Source organism: Poecilia reticulata, chromosome 8, assembly GCF_904066995.2.
Source record: "Poecilia reticulata chromosome 8, P_reticulata-male-v2, whole genome shotgun sequence".
NCBI lineage: Eukaryota > Metazoa > Chordata > Actinopteri > Cyprinodontiformes > Poeciliidae > Poecilia > Poecilia reticulata.
Window position 1 is genome coordinate 2,355,210 of NC_088837.1, and position 21,104 is coordinate 2,376,313.

General features: G+C 38.9%; 4 protein-coding genes across 4 annotated transcripts; all 4 read right to left on the reverse strand.

The window, feature by feature from the left end:
* Positions 1 to 238: 238 nt before the first annotated feature.
* On the reverse strand, positions 239 to 5,662 carry LOC103468305 (ferritin, middle subunit). The gene is made up of 4 exons (XM_081609612.1): positions 5,368 to 5,662; positions 4,642 to 4,788; positions 4,393 to 4,518; positions 239 to 582 (listed from the first exon to the last, which is right to left on the reverse strand). The coding sequence occupies exons 1-4, from the start codon at positions 5,467 to 5,469 to the stop codon at positions 427 to 429; spliced, it is 531 nt and encodes a 176-aa protein (XP_081465738.1). The 5' UTR covers positions 5,470 to 5,662; the 3' UTR covers positions 239 to 426.
* A 2,232-nt stretch (positions 5,663 to 7,894) lies between these two features.
* On the reverse strand, positions 7,895 to 9,570 carry LOC145552427 (ferritin, middle subunit-like). The gene is made up of 4 exons (XM_081609613.1): positions 9,287 to 9,570; positions 8,564 to 8,710; positions 8,313 to 8,438; positions 7,895 to 8,240 (listed from the first exon to the last, which is right to left on the reverse strand). The coding sequence occupies exons 1-4, from the start codon at positions 9,386 to 9,388 to the stop codon at positions 8,085 to 8,087; spliced, it is 531 nt and encodes a 176-aa protein (XP_081465739.1). The 5' UTR covers positions 9,389 to 9,570; the 3' UTR covers positions 7,895 to 8,084.
* Positions 9,571 to 14,235: 4,665 nt separating this feature from the next.
* LOC145552428 (ferritin, middle subunit-like) lies at positions 14,236 to 15,906 on the reverse strand. Its single transcript, XM_081609614.1, has 4 exons — positions 15,627 to 15,906; positions 14,903 to 15,049; positions 14,652 to 14,777; positions 14,236 to 14,579 (listed from the first exon to the last, which is right to left on the reverse strand). Exons 1-4 carry the CDS (start codon positions 15,726 to 15,728, stop codon positions 14,424 to 14,426), a joined length of 531 nt encoding a protein of 176 aa, XP_081465740.1. The 5' UTR covers positions 15,729 to 15,906; the 3' UTR covers positions 14,236 to 14,423.
* Positions 15,907 to 19,431: 3,525 nt separating this feature from the next.
* Positions 19,432 to 21,104, reverse strand: LOC145552429 (ferritin, middle subunit-like). Its single transcript, XM_081609615.1, has 4 exons — positions 20,814 to 21,104; positions 20,097 to 20,243; positions 19,846 to 19,971; positions 19,432 to 19,775 (listed from the first exon to the last, which is right to left on the reverse strand). The coding sequence occupies exons 1-4, from the start codon at positions 20,913 to 20,915 to the stop codon at positions 19,620 to 19,622; spliced, it is 531 nt and encodes a 176-aa protein (XP_081465741.1). The 5' UTR covers positions 20,916 to 21,104; the 3' UTR covers positions 19,432 to 19,619.

Here is a 21,104-nt window from a genome sequence, read left to right on the forward strand (position 1 = left end):
TTCCAGGAAAACCAGGTAGCATTTTAAGCTGCATAAACTTGGTCAGGTGCCATTAAATGTTTGTCTGTGGGATCTTGTGTTGACGGTCATTTCTGAAACATGTTAAATCAGGAAACTTGTTAGCTCCAAAATCTTGTTCAACATTTTACTGCTTCACTTTTAACCAGGACGTCCCTTGGAATTTACCCGTTTTGGAGGCACCAGGCCCTCAAATTATAAACAAGTCAGACCACAGAACTCCAGCTCAAAATGTTTATTCAGAGAATCAGAAGTTACACTTATCCAGAAGTGTACAGTAGTTGGTCTAAGACACTCAACAACTTCAGAAACTGATTCAGTCAATGAAATGATTAAACTCTGGAGTAGACAAGTTTAGCCTGAAGCCTTTGTTACACACACTTCTACTCCATGTTCCCTTCTGGGCATTTAGCTTTTGTCTCCCAGGGTGTGCTTGTCAAACAGATACTCCGCCATCTTGTTGTTGTGGGCATCCATGCGGGTCAGGTTGGTGATGTGGTCACCGAGCTTCTTGATGGACTCCACCTGCTCGTTCAGGTAGTGGGACTCCAGGAAATCACACAGCTGAAACAGAATTATTTGTTGGTTTCAAAAACATTTAGTGTCAATGAAGCAAATTTATAACTTCTGTTTGTAAACATCACCCTATATATATAATATATATATATTAAACAAAACCGAGAACTCCCACTCATCGTCAAAGATAACTTTCTAATTACCAATACTATTAAGGCATTTGAGGAAATGTTTGGTCAGAATAAAAATGTTTCTTCACTGACAACATTGGTAGACAACCCAGATCTAACAAAGGGCGCTCGTCCTGATCTTAGCATCACTATGATAGATGATCTATGGAATATAGGAAAATACAAGACATTTGAGGACTTAACACAATGTGACATTGTCTCCAGGGACTTTTATAAATATCTTCAAGGCATTATGTTAAGGCAAAGATGGACTCACTAGTTCCCAGGAATTATTTGTATGAAAACACAATTCTTGATTGACATAAACATGGGAGATTTGTGTCAACATTCTATGCTGAATTACAAGCTTTAGGGAAATATGGAGAATTTAAGATCAACCTGGAACACAACTCTGAAAAGCACAATTGATTCAGAAGTATGGGAAGACATTTTGACTCTGCCTCCAGAATCTCAGTATGTAACTGATAAAAAAAAAATCCATTATTTTACACAATGCGTGTGTGTATATACACATGCACACACACATTGTGTAAAATAATGGATTTTACACACTATTTTCCGGACCATAAGCCACATCCCTGAAGTTTATATATAAAAAAAAATAAAATAAAAAAAATAAAAAAATAAAAAACTGTAAACATGCACATATAAGCCGCAGATATCCCTGCTGCTCTAGGTTTTCCACAATGATGCAGCAGAGGGGGGCGGACACCCAAAATTTGAGTCATAACAGGTCAATTGAATATCACATTTATTATGGTTGAAAAAGAGAAAGTTGCCAAGTTTAGATTTAACTGAACTGATGAGGGTGTATGAGTTTGGAGAAAAATATCCTGTCTGCCACTAACGTGCTAAATAAAAATGGGCACCTTCTTCTGCTGCTGCTTCTTTAGATTTCAACGGCAGCTTGCATCCATTATTGTTGCACTTCTGCCCTCTATTGGATTGTTATATATATTCCTCAAATTCTCATAATGATCCCAGTATTTAAAAAATGAAAAATCTCCCCCCTTAATGCTATTCAACATTCTCAAATTTCATTTCCCTATTAAAACCTAATTGTTTTAATGGGCAATTTTCTCTTATTTCCAATGATTCACTTCCTGCTAAAGAGCCCCCTGGTGGTTGAAGAAAAATATACATATAAGCCGCATGGTTTGAAGCATAGGAAAAAAGTAGCGGCTTATAGTCCGGAAAATACAGTGTACGTGTATATAGCTCAAGTACACACCAGGACGTTCTCCAAATTGTCCCAAAAGCAAAGTAACCACAGGGACTTGAATACACCATTTATGGGGGTGTAAAATTAGAGGCGTTCTGGTGAGCAGTACGTTGAGAAATTGGCTCCGCTATTGGACAAACACTTCTCTCTATCCAGTCCTGTGTCTCCTTGGGTTCATACCCAGTCAATTCGTGCAATTCTTATTGATGTTGGCCAGAAAGTCGATAATTCTTAAATGAGTTGGTTGTGATGCTCCTTCGATCCAGCTATGGAGAAATTTAATTTCTGAAGTTATTGTATTAGAAAGATTGAGATACTGTCTGAATGGGAAATTGTGCTTTTAAAAAAAGACGGGAATGTGTGCTTGAATACATCAAAATTAAAAGACCAGTAATGTGAAGCCAAATGATGTACATGTTTTAAGTTTATGTATAAACTGGTTACTTTTCTCCAATAATTGCTGTAATTTATGTACATGCCTCCAGTTTTTGTTGATCTATGAATCAGTACTGTATAAGTTTTGCCCTGTTATTGTTCTTTGCTTTTTTCCCTGTATAATTTTTCAAAATACCAAACATAATATATATATATATATATATATATATATATATACACACATACACACACAAACAGGGGTGAAAGTAGTTTTAAATTCTTGGGGGTACTATGACAAATATATATATATAGCTCCTTTGTGTGCTTTGGAGTTTCTGTGTTGATTAATTTTTTTTGCGAAGCGATAAAAGCTGGGCAGCTCTTTAATTGCTACAAAATAAAGCTGTATTTCTCTCTGCCCACTGGTTGCAATGTTGACACCTTGAGACCTAAATCCTGAACATCATGGCATGGATTGCATCCCAGTTTTCAATATCTGGCATATAACCATTCATTTTATCTTTTAAACTGGTTCTATTGATCCCGTGTCCAGACAGAGGGATAATCAGTAGCCCAGCATCATGACCTGTTTGTTCTGAAGATCCTGCAGCTTCCACTTCTCTTCCTAACATGGTGCCTCCTCACCCTGACTCTCGCACTGATAGGAGGAACCACTGAGCTCTGTTAGGTTAAACCTCATCTTCTGAAGTTGGGATATTTTTCCTCCAACAGGTTCCAGAGGAATCACCTCAAACCAGACGGACTGGATTTTATTTCACTGTCATTTGAGTGGAGCTATAAAGGTTGAAAAAGGTTATCATTAAGTCTCAACATCAATATTTCCACTACATAAGAGGAAAAAATAATAATTATTTGATAGATAGCAGCAGAGTTTGATAGACTATCAAACTCTAAGCCCGACAGCACCAAACTATTTTTTTATATTAGACAATTTAATTTCACATAATTATCACGGTAGAAGCCATGTGTTTGTTAAATACTTGAAACATATTTACCGTGTTTGATGTAAATGACGTATGTTCAAAGAATGAGGTAATTAGTCCAAGTTTGTCGTTTATTCGTTCAGAAATTACAGTGGCTGTGATGCGCCAAGACAAAGGTAAACAAAAGTAAAACAACCTGAACAGGTGATCAACTCTAAACCACTAGCACCTTTTTACTCTCCGTCTCTGTCATTTAAGCACACCCGTTGCCATGGCAACCGCCTGCGCTACACAAGCCGACCAGAGATTACGTTAAAAACATAACATTCAGTCCGTTACAATGTCAGGTTTGCAGGCTTGATATTTATTTTGCGATTATTAATAAGTACTCCCTGAACACAGCGGTGGTTGATTAGTTCATTTTAAACTCCTGCTCTGCTGGTTATTTTGGTAATGAACCGAAACTCACAGAATTGCGCAACACCTTGTTGAAACAATAATTCCTGAGATTATTATTGTTGTCGAGTCATTAATTTGAACACGTTTTATTGATTTTTTTGTTCTTTAATAAAGTTACGTTTTAAGCCAGTCAGAGCAGGACGTGCTGGTCTCAGCGTCCTGGCTGCGTTCAGTTTGTCACCTAATGCCGAGATCGACTCAAAACCTTCCGCGATCGACGTATTGCACCCCTGCTCTATAAGCATGAACAGTTCAGAAACAATATGAAATGAGAAAAAAAGCTATTCATTAACTGATTTAAGTTATGTTTTAGATTGTTCTTGAAAAAACTAGTCAGTCACAGCTGATTAATGGGTAAACTCGCAGCTGCACAGTGAACCCATTAATTTTTTTTGTTACAGCAGACAGTCGCTCCCCTCTCTTGCAGGTACTGCGTACCCCCGCTAAATCTTTTAGGGGTACGCAGTACCCTGCTGTACCCCCTTACTTTCACCCCTGGTAACAGTCGATTAGTGAGTGCTCTCACGGCTGCACAGTGAATCCATTGATTTTTTTTTTTCCAGCAGACAGCTGCTCCTCTCTTGAGGGTACTGCGTACCCCAGCTAAATCTTTTAGGGGTACGCAGTACCCCCTTACTTTCACCCCTGTATATAAAACATAACTTACATGAGGATCAACACGATCAGAGGCCAGCTTGTGCAGATCCAGCAGAGCCTGGTTGACATTTTTCTCCAGCTGCAGAGCACACTGCATGGCTTCCAGCCCACTGCCCCACTCATCCTTCTCTGGTTTCTGTAAAAATGGGAACAATTTAGTTACATTTTTTGCATTATGCAGCAATAAGTTTGATTTTTGTTGCAATTTAAACATCATAAAGCCCGCTGCATGTATTCTGTTAGCATTAGCTGTGCTTACCTTGATATCCTGGAGGAAGATGCGGCCTCCTCTTTTGTTCTGGAAGGACAGCAGCTTGTCGGCGTGCTCCCTCTCCTCCTCACTGTTCTCCTTGAAGAAGTGGGAGAAGCCTGGCAGGGCCACGTCATCACGGCAGAAGTAATGAGCCTGTTGAACAAGTAGTACAGTTATTGAAACACCTTGTGCCCCATCATTATCTGGCGAAGAAGCAGCTGAGCAAACCATGTGGAGTAATGGAGATTTGATCAGCTGAAGCCTCAGCTACAGTTACCACCCATAAAATACAGAATCGTCCCACTGTGAAATGTTGCATTCCATATTTCAGCGCTTACTTTTGACCTGAATTTAAAATATTAAATCATGAGTTATTAGTTTATTACTTGAGTAATGTTTAGTCTTTTTTTTAACACGTAAAGCTTAATCAATTTCTTCTTAGCATGTCGAAGTTATACTACTCTGACTGGAGTACAATTCTTGTTACACCAACTCGCCTCTGTGATGATTGCACTATTAATTTTTTTTTTTTTTTTTTTACCAAAACAGCTGTGAAATAAAGTATACCACTTCTGCAGGCACCGTAACCTGGTGGGTTTCCCTTATTTTCATTTCTCAAAGCGGGCAGACGAAGCATTTTATTTAACGAGGTGGGTAATATGTGTAACGGCTAAATAGTAGAAGGCAGACTAATGAAGCAAAGGTAGTGAAAATAGTATAAATGTTTCTTACCATAGAGGTGTAGGTGTAGGAGGCAAACATCTCCATGTTGACCATCCTGTTAATGGCGGCCTCGCAGTCGCGGTGGTAGTTCTGACGCACCTGGGATTCCATCTTGATTTGCGTTTTTTGTGCGTTTAACAAAAAACTTAGAAGAATAAACCTTTACGTCGACTACTTCAGTAGTGTTCAAGTAGGAGCAGGATTGAAATAGGTCTGGAGTCTGCTCGGGTAGGAAAAAAGGAAGTTCCGTTCAAACACTGTTGAAGCAAGAACTCTTAGAGGCTTTGGTCTCCGTTCTGTGAAGGAGTCGACGCTCCTCCGTATTTATGCAGATCTCTGACAGGTGTGAAAGTCACTCTGCACGTTTCCGCAAATCAGCAATCGAGGATGAGATAAGCAGAATCGTGGTGTCGCATAGGACACAGCAGGATGTAACACAACACGGTGAGCGATCAAATTTCGTTCCCCCTTTATTGATTCATGGAAATTGTGAACCGAAGTGTTTCTGTTTAACATGGTGCCACCTGCGCTGCGATGACTGTTTCCTGAGAATTACGTGAAGAAATAAGCTAAATAAGCAATTTATCCAAATTGTTCATGTGAACTGTGTGCAGTTACTATATGACTTTTTGTTTAGTTTTTTTTTTTTTTTTTATTGCTGTAGCACAAAAATACAACACTTAATTCTAAATAAATTAATCATTATTTTTAAAATGTGTTGCTGTGTTTTCTGAGCTGTCTCTTTAAAAAAAAAAAAAGTGGCTTTCAACAACTAGCTGCACTGGATTTTTTTTCATGGTCATCAAAGTGAAGGAAGCTGTTAGAAATCCACAACATTTTTTACTTTTGGTAAAAAAGAAATGAAAACAATGTGCCACTTCACAACTATGCATAGCTTTGTATTGGTTTATCATTTAAAATCAAATGAAATAGATTAAAGTTTGTGGTAAAAAAAAAACATAACTTAGGCTAAATTACACCCTTCTGTCTGCCTATCATCCATCCACCCACATTGATTTCTTCAAATATCATAACGTACAGCTGTGTATCATCTTCATAGTTATGGTAGATATTAAATAGGACATGTGGAAATGCTGTGGGCTGCATAGTGGAGCAGTTGGTAGAGCTGTTGCCTTGCAGCAAGAAGGTTCTGGGTTCAATTCCAGGTCTTTCTGCATGGAGTTTGCATGTTCTCCCTGTGCATGTGTGGGTTTTCTCCGGGTACTCCGGTTTCCTCCCACAGTCCAAAAACATGACTGTCAGGTTAATTGGCCTCTCCAAATTGTCCCTTGGTGTGAGTGTGTGTGTGCATGGTTGTGTGTCCTGTGTGTCTCTGTGTTGCCCTGCGACAGACTGGCGACCTGTCCAGGGTGACCCCGCCTCTGGCCCGGAATGTTAGCTGGAGAGGCACCAGCAACCCTCCCGACCCGACTGAGGGACAAGGGTGTAAGAAAATGGATGGATGGAAATGTTGTAGGATTTAACCTTTGGGTTCCTCACATGTGATCTCCAATGAGAAATTATGTGTTGAAAGAAAACACTCCCTGTTCCTTAGGGATGATTAAAACCAACTGAGTTCTGAACCAGAGTCCATCCAGCTTAGTGGGCTATACCGTTTGCTATCAGATCAGTTCTCTCTCTACCACATCAAACCATCAGACTTTCTGCACCAGCAAATCCATATCAGTGGTTTCTATCAACTTATAGGACAGATGTTAGCCACAGGTGACTTGGTGTTCTATGTCCCTAAAGAGAGTTTCAGCAACAAGGGATTGATGTGTTACTCTCATCTGGACAAACCAGAACTTACTACACAGTAGTCATGCAATGTGTTGGATTTAAATGAGCAGTTTAAGACAATACAGATATTTAAAAAAAAGTTTCATGCAGGTTTCAAATTACTATTAAATGAATTGAAGGGAAAGATTTCCAAACCAACCTGAACTCTAATGAAAATAGATTTTAATGTTCAATTTCACAGAGCCCTGATTACTACTTGATCTATGGAAACTTTGAAGAAATCATAAACAGAACATGTCTGGAAGTATTAAGAAAATGCATTTAGTGTCCTGAAATATTATTAGACCTGCATCTTTGTGTGGTTTTGTCTTCAAATTGCCCCTCAGGATAAGTTCACTTGGAATAAGCCTTGCACCTCCAAATTAAAAACTTTTCAGATAAAAAGAAAAGCAAAGCCAAGCATTCAAGTATCTTCCCAATAACTAGGGGTTTTGCTTTAACGTCTAGTAATTTGGGTCAGGTTTATACATCAAATCTCATGATTCACCAAGCAAATCTTTCCAGGAAAACCAGGTAGCATTTTAAGCTGCATAAACTTGGTCAGGTTCCATTAAAAGTTTGCCTGTGGGATCTTGTGTTGACAGTCATTTCTGAAACATGTTAAATCAGGAAACTTGTTAGTTCCAAAATCTTGTTCAACATTTTACTGCTTCACTTTTAACCAGGACGTCCCTTGGAATTTACCCGTTTTGGAGGCACAAGGCCCTCAAATTATAAACAAGTCAGACCACAGAACTCCAGCTCAAAATGTTTATTCAGAGAATCAGAAGTTACACTTATCCAGAAGTGTACAGTAGTTGGTCTAAGACACTCAACACAACTTCAGAAACTGATTCAGTCAATGAAATGATTAAACTCTGGAGTAGACAAGTTTAGCCTGAAGCCTTTGTTACACACACTTCTACTCCATGTTCCCTTCTGGGCATTTAGCTTTTGTCTCCCAGGGTGTGCTTGTCAAACAGATACTCCGCCATCTTGTTGTTGTGGGCATCCATGCGGGTCAGGTTGGTGATGTGGTCACCGACCTTCTTGATGGCCTCCACCTGCTCGTTCAGGTAGTGGGACTCCAGGAAATCACACAGCTGAAACAGAATTATTTGTTAGTTTCAAAAACATTTAGTGTCCATGAAGCAGAATTATAACTTTTAACTTACATGAGGATCAACATGATCAGAGGCCAGCTTGTGCAGATCCAGCAGAGCCTGGTTGACATTTTTCTCCAGCTGCAGAGCACACTGCATGGCTTCTAGCCCACTGCCCCACTCATCCTTCTCTGGTTTCTGTAAAAAATGGAAACAATTTAGTTAAATTTTTTTGCAGTATGCAGCAGTAAGTTAGATTTTTGTTGCAATTTAAACATCATAAAGCCCGCTGCATGTATTCTGTTAGCATTAGCTGTGCTTACCTTGATATCCTGGAGGAAGATGCGGCCTCCTCTTTTGTTCTGGAAGGACAGCAGCTTGTCGGCGTGCTCCCTCTCCTCCTCACTGTTCTCCTTGAAGAAGTGGGAGAAGCCTGGCAGGGCCACGTCATCGCGGCAGAAGTAATGAGCCTGTTGAACAAGTAGTACAGTTATTGAAACACCTTGCGCTCCATCATTATTTGGCGAAAACGCAGCTGAGTAAACCACGTGTAGTAATGGAGATTTGATCAGCTGAAGCCTCAGCTACAGTTACCACCCGTAAAATACAGAATCGTCCCATATTTTACTGTGAAATGTTGCATTCCATATTTCAGTGCTTACTTTTGACCTGAATTTGAAATATTAAATCACGAGTTATGAACATTGCTACAAACGTTGAGTAATGTTATCAATTTTTTTACACTTATTTAAAGCTTAATCTATTTCTATTTAGCATGTCGTAGTTATGCTACTTTGACTAGAGTACAATTTTTGGTACACCAACTCACCTCTGATGATAGCACTATTGGGGGGGGGAAACAGCTGTGAAATAAAGTATACCACTTCTGCAGGCACCGTAACCTGGTGGGTTTCCCTTATTTTCATTTCTCAAAGCGGGCAGACGAAGCATTTTATTTAACGAGGTGGGTAATATGTGTAGCGGCTAAATAGTAGAAGGTAAACTAATGAAGCAAAGGTGGTGCAAATAGTATAAATGTTTCTTACCATAGAGGTGTAGGTGTAGGAGGCAAACATCTCCATGTTGACCATCCTGTTAATGGCGGCCTCGCAGTCGCGGTGGTAGTTCTGACGCACCTGGGATTCCATCTTGATTTGCGTTTTTTGTGCGTTTAACAAAAAACTTAGAAGAATAAACCTTTACGTCGACTACTTCAGTAGTGTTCAAGTAGGAGCAGGATTGAAATAGCTCTGGAGTCTGCTCGGGTAGGAAAAAAGGAAGTTCTGTTGAAGCAAGAACTCTTAGAGGCTTTGGTCTCCGTTCTGTGAAGGAGTCGACGCTCCTCCGTATTTATGCAGATCTCTGACAGGTGTGAAAGTCACTCTGCACGTTTCCGCAAATCAGCAATCGAGGATGAGATAAGCAGAATCGTGGTGTCGCATAGGACACAGCAGGATGTAACACAACACGGTGAGCGATCAAATTTCGTTCCCCCCTTTATTGATTCATGGAAATTGTGAACCGAAGTGTTTCTGTTTAACATGGTGCCACCTGCGCTGCGATGACTGTTTCCTGAGAATTACGTGAAGAAATAAGCTAAATAAGCAATTTATCCAAATTGTTCATGTGAACTGTGTGCAGTTACTATATGACTTTTTGTTTAGTTTTTTTTTTTTTTTTTATTGCTGTAGCACAAAAATACAACACTTAATTCTAAATAAATTAATCATTATTTTTAAAATGTGTTGCTGTGTTTTCTGAGCTGTCTCTTTAAAAAAAAAAAAAGTGGCTTTCAACAACTAGCTGCACTGGATTTTTTTTCATGGTCATCAAAGTGAAGGAAGCTGTTAGAAATCCACAACATTTTTTACTTTTGGTAAAAAAGAAAGAAATGAAAACAATGTGCCATTTTCCTTCCACTTCACAACTATGCATAGCTTTGTATTGGTTTATCATTTAAAATTAAATGAAATAGATAAAAGTTTGTGGTTAAAAAAAAAAATTACATATAACCAGGGGTGAAAGTAGTTTTAAATTCTTGGGGGTACTATGACAAAAAAAATTATAAAACAAATATAAATGTATGTATGTATGTATGTATGTATGTATGTATGTATGTATGTATGTATGTATGTATGTATGTATGTATGTATGTATGTATGTATGTATGTATGTATATATATATATATATATATATATATATATATATATATATATATATATATATATGAATCCATTTCTGGCATATATACATTCATTTTATCTTTTAAACTGGTTCTATTGATCCTGTGTCCAGACAGAGGGATAATCAGTAGCCCAGCATCATGACCTGTTTGTTCTGAAGATCCTGCAGCTTCCACTTCTCTTCCTAACATGACGCCTCCTCACCCTGACTCTCACACTGATAGGAGGAACCACTGAGCTCTGTTAGGTTAAAGCTCATCTTCTGAAGTTGGGATATTTTTCCTCCAACAGGTTCCAGAGGAATCACCTCAAACCAGATGTTGGACTGGATTTTATTTCAATGTCATTTGTGAATGTTAGCTTCTCATTTTCAACAGTGGAGCTATAAAGGTTGAAAAAGGTTATTTTGGATAAAATCTCATCAACATCAATATTTCCACTAAATAAGAGGGGGAAAAAAATGTTAGAGGAAAAGGCTCTCAGACTCTGAGCTCAAAGCACCAAACTATTTTTTTATATTAGACAATTAATTTAATTTCACATAATTATCGTGGTAGTAGCCATTTGTTTGTTAAATGTTTAATGAAACATATTTACCGTGTTTGATGTTTGTTGTAAATGACGTAGAGTCACTAAGAACGAGGTAATTAGTCCAAGTTTGTCGTTTATTGAAGGTTCAGAAATTACAGCGGCTGTGATGCGCCAAGACAAAGGTAAACAAAGGTAAAACAATCCGAACAGATGAACAACTCAAAACCACTAGCACCTTTTTACTCTCCGTCTCTCTGTCATTTAACCACACCCGTTGCCATGGCAACCTCCTGCGCTCCACAAGCCGACCAGAGATTACGTTAAAAGCATAACATTCAGTCCGTTACTTTGCGATCATTAATAAGCCTCCCTGAACACAGCGGTGGTTGATTAGTTCATTTTAAACTCCTGCTCTGCTGGTTATTTTGATAATGGAACCAAAACGCACAGAATTGTGCAACATTCTGTTGAAACAATAATTACTGAGATTATTATTGTCGTTGGGTCATCAATTTGAAAACGTTTTGTTGATTTTTTAGTTGTTGGTCTTTAATAAAGCTCTGAACGTTTTGATAAGCCAGTCAGAGCAGGACGTGCTGGTCTCAGCCTCCTGGCGGCGTTCAGTTTGTTACCTAATGCCGAGATCGACTCAAAACCTTCCGCGATCGACATATTGCTGCTCTAGCAAAGCACAAAGAGTTCAGAAACAACTTAAAATGGGAAAAAAGGTTATTTATTGTAACTGATTAAGTCGTGTTTTAGATCGTTCTTGAAAAACTAATCAGTCACGGCTGATTAGTGGGTGAACTCACTGCTGCACAGTGAACCCATTGATGTTTTTACAGCAGACAGCCGCTCCCCTCTCTTGCAGGTACTGCGTATCCCCCCTAAATCTTTTAGGGGTACGCAGTACCCTGCCGTACCCCCTTACTTTCACCCCTGCATATAACCTTAGGCTAAATTACACCCTTCTGTCTGCCTATCATCCATCCACCCACATTGATTTGTTCAAACTTCATAATGTACAGCTGTGTATCATCTTGGTATTTATGGTAGATATTAAATAGGACATGTGGAAATGTTGTAGGATTTAACCTTTGGGTTCCTCACATGTGATCTCCAATGAGAAATTATGTGTTGAAAGAAAACACTCCCTGTTCCTTAGGGATGATTAAAACCAACTGAGTTCTGAACCAGAGTCCATCCAGCTTAGTGGGCTATACCGTTTGCTATCAGATCAGTTCTTTCTCTACCACATCAAACCATCAGACTTTCTGCATCAGCAAATTCCATATCAGTGGTTTCTATCAACTTATAGGACAGATGTTAGCCACAGGTGACTTGGTGTTCTATGTCCCTAAAGAGAGTTTCAGCAACAAGGGATTGATGTGTCACTCTCATCTGGACAAACCAGAACTTACAACACAGTAGTCATGCAATATGTGTTAGATTTAAATGAGCAGTTTAAGACAATACAGATATTTTAAAAAAAGTTTCATGCAGGTTTCAAATTACTATTAAATGAATTGAAGGGAAAGATTTCCAAACCAACCTGAACTCTAATGAAAATAGATTTTATTGTTTAATTTCACTATTCAGAGCCCTGATTACTACTTAATCTATGGAAACTTTAAAGAAATCATAAACAGAACATGTCCGGAAGTATTAAGAAAATGCATTTAGTGTCCTAAAATATTGTTAGACCTGCATCTTTGTGTGGTTTCGTCTTCAAATTGCCCCTCCGGATAAGTTCACTTGGAATAAGCCTTGCACCTCCAAATTAAAAACTTTTCAGATAAAAAGAAAAGCAAAGCCAAGCATTCACAAGTTTCTTCTCAATAACTAGGGGTTTTGCTTTAACGTCTAGTAATTTGGGTCAGGTTTATACATCAAATCCCATGATTTACCAAGCAAATCTTTCCAGGAAAACCAGGTAGCATTTTAAGCTGCATAAACTTGGTCAGGTGCCGTTAAAAAAGTTTGCCTGTGGGATCTTGTGTTGACGGTCATTTCTGAAACATGTTAAATCAGGAAACTTGTTAGTTCCAAAATCTTGTTCAACATTTTACTGCTTCACTTTTAACCAGGATGTCCCTTGTTAGACATGTTTTGGTATCATTATGTAGCCCGGGAAATACTTAGCCTCACAGGACACAATAACTGGGGTTCTTAATGTGCAGTATATTTTATTATCAGTTGGAACAGACTGAACAAAGCTGTCTTGTTCCTTACTGTTGTTCAAAAATCAGAACATAGATGCACCAAAACATTTGGTAAATATTCATGAAATGTGAAATGTGGCAGATCTCAAAAGAAAATACAATATGTAAAAGAAAAGAAATAAAAATACGGCAGTGGCCTCTGGATTCGACAGTAATGTCTCAGTTCACTCTTAATGCTGGAGAACACCGATGATCGGACATCTTAATTCCACGTGCAGTAAATGGCCGCCCTGCACCGCACAGACAGGCTCCCGATTTTCTGCTGAAACTATCACCTGCAGATAAATCACATACAGTTCCCGTCCAAGTTCATCACATAGCATAGCAACACCGGAAGAGAACAAAATGTATTTCCTGCCCCGTCTTGGGAAACAGTAATCACCTTGAAACACTGCTCTCTGGTGGTCAAAATGTGCAGCACTTGAGACCAACTACCTGATCATATTTAAATGTGAAAAACATACACATAGGAAATAAAATTACATAACTGAAACAAAATCACTTAATAGCATTGCTACCGTAAGATACAAGAAAACCAACACTTTGAAACAGTACAATTATTTAACCAAAATTTACCACCTGACTACAATTACTTTAGTTCATATTCAGTCTAATCTTCAATTTAAAGTGTTCTTTTCATTCTGTGTGTATAAACTGACCCCATCTGCCTGAGTCTTCATGTGAAACAGTTAACCGTGTTTCCCAGACCTTAAATTACATTTCCACAGGTGCCTTCTTATCAACCGGAATACTCCCTACCTTAGAAACTGCCTGGGTGCAGTAATAATTTCTCTGCCGTCTTCTCTACCTATCCTCCCCGTTTCTGCTTGATAATAAAAGACAAGCTGTAAGCAAAGGTCTTTAGAACGCTAGTGGACGGCTTGGAGGAGCAGTTTTCCGAGTCTTCTCCTTTTGCAAAAGCTTGTCATAAAATTCGTATATGTTGTCTATGGTTCTTTTAATGAAGGTTCAAAAGCAAAAACACCCATCATCCCTTGGAATTTACCCATTTTGGAGGCACCAGGCCCTCAAATTATAAACAAGTCAGACCACAGAACTCCAGCTCAAAATGTTTATTCAGAGAATCAGAAGTTACTTATCCAGAAGTGTACAGTAGTTGGTCTAAAACACTCAACACAACTTCAGAAACTGATTTAGTCAATGAAATGATTAAACTCTGGAGTAGACAAGTTTAGCCTGAAGCCTTTGTTACACACACTTCTACTCCATGTTCCCTTCTGGGCATTTAGCTTTTGTCTCCCAGGGTGTGCTTGTCAAACAGATACTCCGCCATCTTGTTGTTGTGGGCATCCATGCGGGTCAGGTTGGTGATGTGGTCACCGAGCTTCTTGATGGCCTCCACCTGCTCGTTCAGGTAGTGGGACTCCAGGAAATCACACAGCTGAAACAGAATTATTTGTTAGTTTCAAAAACATTTAGTGTCAATAAAGCAGAATTATAACTTTTAACTTACATGAGGATCAACACGATCAGAGGCCAGCTTGTGCAGATCCAGCAGAGCCTGGTTGACATTTTTCTCCAGCTGCAGAGCACACTGCATGGCTTCCAGCCCACTGCCCCACTCATCCTTCTCTGGTTTCTGTAAAATGGGAAACATTTAGAGTTAAATTTTTTTGCATTATGCAGCAGTAAGTTAGATTTTTGTTGCAATTTAAACATCATAAAGCCCGCTGCATGTATTCTGTTAGCATTAGCTGTGCTTACCTTGATATCCTGGAGGAAGATACGGCCTCCTCTTTTGTTCTGGAAGGACAGCAGCTTGTCGGCGTGCTCCCTCTCCTCCTCACTGTTCTCCTTGAAGAAGTGGGAGAAGCCTGGCAGGGCCACGTCATCACGGCAGAAGTAATGAGCCTGTTGAACAAGTAGTAGAGTTATTGAAACACCTTGTGCTCCATCATTATTTGGCGAAGAAGCAGCTCAGTAAGCCATGTGGAGTAATGGAGATTTGATCAGCTGAAGCCTTAACTACAGTTACCACCCATAAGATACAGAATCGTCCCATATTTTACTGTGAAATGTTGCATTCCATATTTCAGTGCTTACTTTTGACCTGAATTTAAAATATTAAATCATGAGTTATTAGTTTATTACTTGAGTAATGTTTAGTCTTTTTTTTACACGTAAAGCTTAATCAATTTCTTCTTAGCATGTCGAAGTTATACTACTCTGACTGGAGTACAATTCTTGTTACACCAACTTGCCTCTGTGATGATTGCACTATTAATTTTTTTTTTAACCAAAACAGCTGTGAAATAAAGTATACCACTTCTGCAGGCACCGTAACCTGGTGGGTTTCCCTTATTTTCATTTCTCAAAGCGGGCAGACGAAGCATTTTATTTAACGAGGTGGGTAATATGTGTAACGGCTAAATAGTAGAAGGCAGACTAATGAAGCAAAGGTAGTGCAAATAGTATAAATGTTTCTTACCATAGAGGTGTAGGTGTAGGAGGCAAACATCTCCATGTTGACCATCCTGTTAATGGCGGCCTCGCAGTCGCGGTGGTAGTTCTGACGCACCTGGGATTGCATCTTGGTTTGCGTTTTTTGTGCGTTTAACAAAAAACTTAGAAGAATAAACCTTTACGTCGACTACTTCAGTAGTGTTCAAGTAGGAGCAGGATTGAAATAGGTCTGGAGTCTGCTCGGGTAGGAAAAAAGGAAGTTCCGTTCAAACACTGTTGAAGCAAGAACTCTTTGGTCTCCGTTCTGTGAAGGAGTCGACGCTCCTCCGTATTTATGCAGATCTCTGACAGGTGTGAAAGTCACTCTGCACGTTTCCGCAAATCAGCAATCGAGGATGAGATAAGCAGAATCGTGGTGTCGCATAGGACACAGCAGGATGTAACACAACACGGTGAGCGATCAAATTTCGTTCCCCCCTTTATTGATTCATGGAAATTGTGAACCGAAGTGTTTCTGTTTAACATGGTGCCACCTGCGCTGCGATGACTGTGTTTCCTGAGAATTACGTGAAGAAATAAGCTAAATAAGCAATTTATCCAAATTGTTCATGTGAACTGTGTGCAGTGACTATATGACTTTTTTGTTTAGTTTTTTTGCTGTAGCACAAAAATACAACACATTTGACTTAATTCTAAGTAAATTAATCATTATTTTTAAAATGTGTTTTCTGAGCTGTCTCTTTAAAAAAAGTGGCTTTCAACAACTAGCTGCACTGGATTTTTTTTATGGTCATCAAAGTGAAGGAAGCTGTTAGAAATCCACAACATTTTTGACTTTTGGTAAAAAAAGAAATGAAAACAATGTGCCACTTCACAACTATGCATAGCTTTGTATTGGTTTATCATTTAAAATCAAATGAAATAGATTAAGGTTTGTGGTAAAAATAAAAAATAAAAAAATTACATATAACCAGGGGTGAAAGTAGTTTTAAATTCTTGGGGGTACTATGACAAAAAAAATTATAAAATAAATATAAATGTATGTATTTATATATATGCCAGAAATGTTTATATCCATTTCTGGCATATAAACATTCATTTTATCTTTTAAACTGGTTCTATTGATCCTGTGTCCAGACAGAGGGATAATCAGTAGCCCAGCATCATGACCTGTTTGTTCTGAAGATCCTGCAGCTTCCACTTCTCTTCCTAACATGGCGCCTCCTCACCCTGACTCTCACACTGATAGGAGGAACCACTGAGCTCTGTTAGGTTAAAGCTCATCTTCTGAAGTTGGGATATTTTTCCTCCAACAGGTTCCAGAGGAATCACCTCAAACCAGATGTTGGACTGGATTTTATTTCAATGTCATTTGTGAATGTTAGCTTCTCATTTTCAACAGTGGAGCTATAAAGGTGGAAAAAGGTTATTTTGGATAAAATCTCATCAACATCAATATTTCCACTAAATAAGAGGGAAAAAAATGTTAGAGGAAAAGCCTCTAAGACTCTGAGCTCAAAGCACCAAACTATTTTTTTATATTAGACAATTAATTTAATTTCACATAATTATCGCGGTAGTAGCCATTTGTTTGTTAAATGCTTAATGAAACATATTTACCGTGTTTGATGTTTGTTGTAAATGACGCATGCTAGTTATTTTGGTAATGGAACCAAAACGCACAGAATTGTGTAACATCCTGTTGAAACAATAATTACTGAGATTATTATTATTGTCGTTGGGTCATCAATTTGAAAACGTTTTGTTGATTTTTTAGTTGTTGGTCTTTAATAAAGCTCTGAACGTTTTGATAAGCCAGTCAGAGCAGGACGTGCTGGTCTCAGCCTCCTGGCGGCGTTCAGTTTGTCACCTAATGCCGAGATCCACTCAAAACCTTCCGCGATTGACATATTGCACCGCTGCTCTAGCAAAGCACAAAGAGTTCAGAAACAACATGAAATGGGAAAAAAAGTTATTTATTATAACTGATTAAGTCCTGTTTTAGATCGTTCTTGAAAAACTAATCAGTCACGGCTGATTAGTGGGTGAACTCACTGCTGCACAGTGAACCCATTGATGTTTTTACAGCAGACAGCCGCTCCCCTCTCTTGCAGGTACTGCGTATCCCCGCTAAATCTTTTAGGGGTACGCAGTACCCTGCCGTACCCCCTTACTTTCACCCCTGCATATAACCTTAGGCTAAATTACACCCTTCTGTCTGCCTATCATCCATCCACCCACATTGATTTATTCAAACATCATAATGTACAGCTGTGTATCATCTTGGTAGTTATGGTAGATATTAAATAGGACATGTGGAAATGTTGTAGGATTTAACCTTTGGGTTCCTCACATGTGATCTCCAATGAGAAATTATGTGTTGAAAGAAAACACTCCCTGTTCCTTAGGGATGATTAAAACCAACTGAGTTCTGAACCAGAGTCCATCCAGCTTAGTGGGCTATACCGTTTGCTATCAGATCAGTTCTCTCTCTACCACATCAAACCATCAGACTTTCTGCACCAGCAAATCCATATCAGTGGTTTCTATCAACTTATAGGACAGATGTTAGCCACAGGTGACTTGGTGTTCTATGTCCCTAAAGAGAGTTTCAGCAACAAGGGATTGATGTGTCACTCTCATCTGGACAAACCAGAACTTATAACACAGTAGTCATGCAATATGTGTTAGATTTAAATTAGCAGTTTACAACAATACAGATATTTAAAAAAAAGTTTCATGCAGGTTTCAAATTACTATTAAATGAATTGAAGGGAAAGATTTCCAAACCAACCTGAACTCTAATGAAAATAGATTTTAATGTTTAATTTCACAGAGTCCTGATTACTACTTGATCTATGGAAACTTTAAAGAAATCATAAACAGAACATGTCTGGAAGTATTAAGAAAATGCATTTAGTGTCCTGAAATATTGTTAGACCTGCATCTTTGTGTGGTTTTGCCTTCAAATTGCCCCTCAGGATAAGTTCACTTGGAAAAAGCCTTGCACCTCCAAATTAACTTTTCAGATAAAAAGAAAAGCAAAGCCAAGCATTAAAGTTTCTTCCCTATAACTAGGGGTTTTGCTTTAATGTCTAGTAATTTGGGTCAGGTTTATACATCAAATCTCATGATTCACCAAGCAAATCTTTCCAGGGAAACCAGGTAGCATTTTAAGCTGCATAAACTTGGTCAGGTGCCGTTAAAAAAAGTTTTTCCTGTGGGATCTTGTGTTGACGGTCATTTCTGAAACATGTTAAATCAGGAAACTTGTTAGTTCCAAAATCTTGTTCAACATTTTACTGCTTCACTTTTAACCAGGACGTCCCTTGTTAGACATGTTTTGGTATCATCATTTTGTTATTACTTAAGTTCATATTCAGTCTAATGTTCAATTTAAAGTGTTATTTTCATTCTGTGTATAAACTGACCCCATCTGCCTGAGTCTTCATGTGAAACAGTTAACTGTGTGTTTCCCAGACCTTAAATTACATTTCCACAGGTGCCTTCTTATCAACCGGAATACTCCCTACCTTAGAAACTGCCTGGGTGCAGTAATAATTTCTCTGCCGTCTTCTCTACCTATCCTCCCCGTTTCTGCTTGATAATAAAAGACAAGCTGTAACCAAAGGTCTTTAGAACGCTCAGTGGACGGCTTGGAGGAGCAGTTTGCCGAGTCTTCTTTTGCAAAAGCTTGTCATAAAATTCATATATGTTGTCTGTGGTTCTTTTAATGAAGGTTCAAATGGAAAAACACCTATCATCCCTCGGAATTTACCCATTTTGGAGGCACCAGGCCCTCAAATTATAAACAAGTCAGACCACAGAACTCCAGCTCAAAATGTTTATTCAGAGAATCAGAAGTTACTTATCCAGAAGTGTACAGTAGTTGGTCTAAGACACTCAACACAACTTCAGAAACTGATTCAGTCAATGAAATGATTAAACTCTGGAGTAGACAAGTTTAGCCTGAAGCCTTTGTTACACACACTTCTACTCCATGTTCCCTTCTGGGCATTTAGCTTTTGTCTCCCAGGGTGTGCTTGTCAAACAGATACTCCGCCATCTTGTTGTTGTGGGCATCCATGCGGGTCAGGTTGGTGATGTGGTCACCGAGCTTCTTGATGGCCTCCACCTGCTCGTTCAGGTAGTGGGACTCCAGGAAATCACACAGCTGAAACAGAATTATTTGTTAGTTTCAAAAACATTTAGTGTCAATAAAGCAAAATTATAACTTAACTTACATGAGGATCAACACGATCAGAGGCCAGCTTGTGCAGATCCAGCAGAGCCTGGTTGACATTTTTCTCCAGCTGCAGAGCACACTGCATGGCTTCCAGCCCACTGCCCCACTCATCCTTCTCTGGTTTCTGTAAAATGGGAAACATTTAGAGTTAAATTTTTTTGCATTATGCAGCAGTAAGTTAGATTTTTGTTGCAATTTAAACATCATAAAGCCCGCTGCATGTATTCTGTTAGCATTAGCTGTGCTTACCTTGATATCCTGGAGGAAGATGCGGCCTCCTCTTTTGTTCTGGAAGGACAGCAGCTTGTCGGCGTGCTCCCTCTCCTCCTCACTGTTCTCCTTGAAGAAGTGGGAGAAGCCTGGCAGGGCCACGTCATCACGGCAGAAGTAATGAGCCTGTTGAACAAGTAGTACAGTTATTGAAACACCTTGTGCTCCATCATTATTTGGCGAAGAAGCAGCTCAGTAAGCCATGTGGAGTAATGGAGATTTGATCAGCTGAAGCCTTAACTACAGTTACCACCCATAAGATACAGAATCGTCCCACTGTGAAATGTTGCATTCCATATTTCAGTGCTTACTTTTGACCTGAATTTAAAATATTAAATCATGAGTTATTAGTTTATTACTTGAGTAATGTTTAGTCTTTTTTTTACACGTAAAGCTTAATCAATTTCTTCTTAGCATGTCGAAGTTATACTACTCTGACTGGAGTACAATTCTTGTTACACCAACTTGCCTCTGTGATGATTGCACTATTAATTTTTTTTTTAACCAAAACAGCTGTGAAATAAAGTATACCACTTCTGCAGGCACCGTAACCTGGTGGGTTTCCCTTATTTTCATTTCTCAAAGCGGGCAGACGAAGCATTTTATTTAACGAGGTGGGTAATATGTGTAGCGGCTAAATAGTAGAAGGTAAACTAATGAAGCAAAGGTGGTGCAAATAGTATAAATGTTTCTTACCATAGAGGTGTAGGTGTAGGAGGCAAACATCTCCATGTTGACCATCCTGTTAATGGCGGCCTCGCAGTCGCGGTGGTAGTTCTGACGCACCTGGGATTCCATCTTGATTTGCGTTTTTTGTGCGTTTAACAAAAAACTTAGAAGAATAAACCTTTACGTCGACTACTTCAGTAGTGTTCAAGTAGGAGCAGGATTGAAATAGGTCTGGAGTCTGCTCGGGTAGGAAAAAAGGAAGTTCCGTTCAAACACTGTTGAAGCAAGAACTCTTAGAGGCTTTGGTCTCCGTTCTGT

What these genes read in the sequence shown, in the direction of transcription:
- LOC103468305 (XM_081609612.1), bottom strand. Translation starts at nt 5,469, where the DNA reads ATGGAATCCCAGGTGCGTCAGAACTACCACCGCGACTGCGAGGCCGCC. An exon ending in CCTACACCTACACCTCTATG is followed by an intron (nt 4,789 to 5,367) that starts GTAAGAAACATT and finishes CTTGTTCAACAG; the next exon opens with GCTCATTACTTCTGCCGTGA. An exon ending in CTGATCGTGTTGATCCTCAT is followed by an intron (nt 583 to 4,392) that starts GTAAGTTATGTT and finishes ATTCTGTTTCAG; the next exon opens with CTGTGTGATTTCCTGGAGTC.
- LOC145552427 (XM_081609613.1), bottom strand. Translation starts at nt 9,388, where the DNA reads ATGGAATCCCAGGTGCGTCAGAACTACCACCGCGACTGCGAGGCCGCC. An exon ending in CCTACACCTACACCTCTATG is followed by an intron (nt 8,711 to 9,286) that starts GTAAGAAACATT and finishes CTTGTTCAACAG; the next exon opens with GCTCATTACTTCTGCCGCGA. An exon ending in CTGATCATGTTGATCCTCAT is followed by an intron (nt 8,241 to 8,312) that starts GTAAGTTAAAAG and finishes ATTCTGTTTCAG; the next exon opens with CTGTGTGATTTCCTGGAGTC.
- LOC145552428 (XM_081609614.1), bottom strand. Translation starts at nt 15,728, where the DNA reads ATGCAATCCCAGGTGCGTCAGAACTACCACCGCGACTGCGAGGCCGCC. An exon ending in CCTACACCTACACCTCTATG is followed by an intron (nt 15,050 to 15,626) that starts GTAAGAAACATT and finishes CTTGTTCAACAG; the next exon opens with GCTCATTACTTCTGCCGTGA. An exon ending in CTGATCGTGTTGATCCTCAT is followed by an intron (nt 14,580 to 14,651) that starts GTAAGTTAAAAG and finishes ATTCTGTTTCAG; the next exon opens with CTGTGTGATTTCCTGGAGTC.
- LOC145552429 (XM_081609615.1), bottom strand. Translation starts at nt 20,915, where the DNA reads ATGGAATCCCAGGTGCGTCAGAACTACCACCGCGACTGCGAGGCCGCC. An exon ending in CCTACACCTACACCTCTATG is followed by an intron (nt 20,244 to 20,813) that starts GTAAGAAACATT and finishes CTTGTTCAACAG; the next exon opens with GCTCATTACTTCTGCCGTGA. An exon ending in CTGATCGTGTTGATCCTCAT is followed by an intron (nt 19,776 to 19,845) that starts GTAAGTTAAGTT and finishes ATTCTGTTTCAG; the next exon opens with CTGTGTGATTTCCTGGAGTC.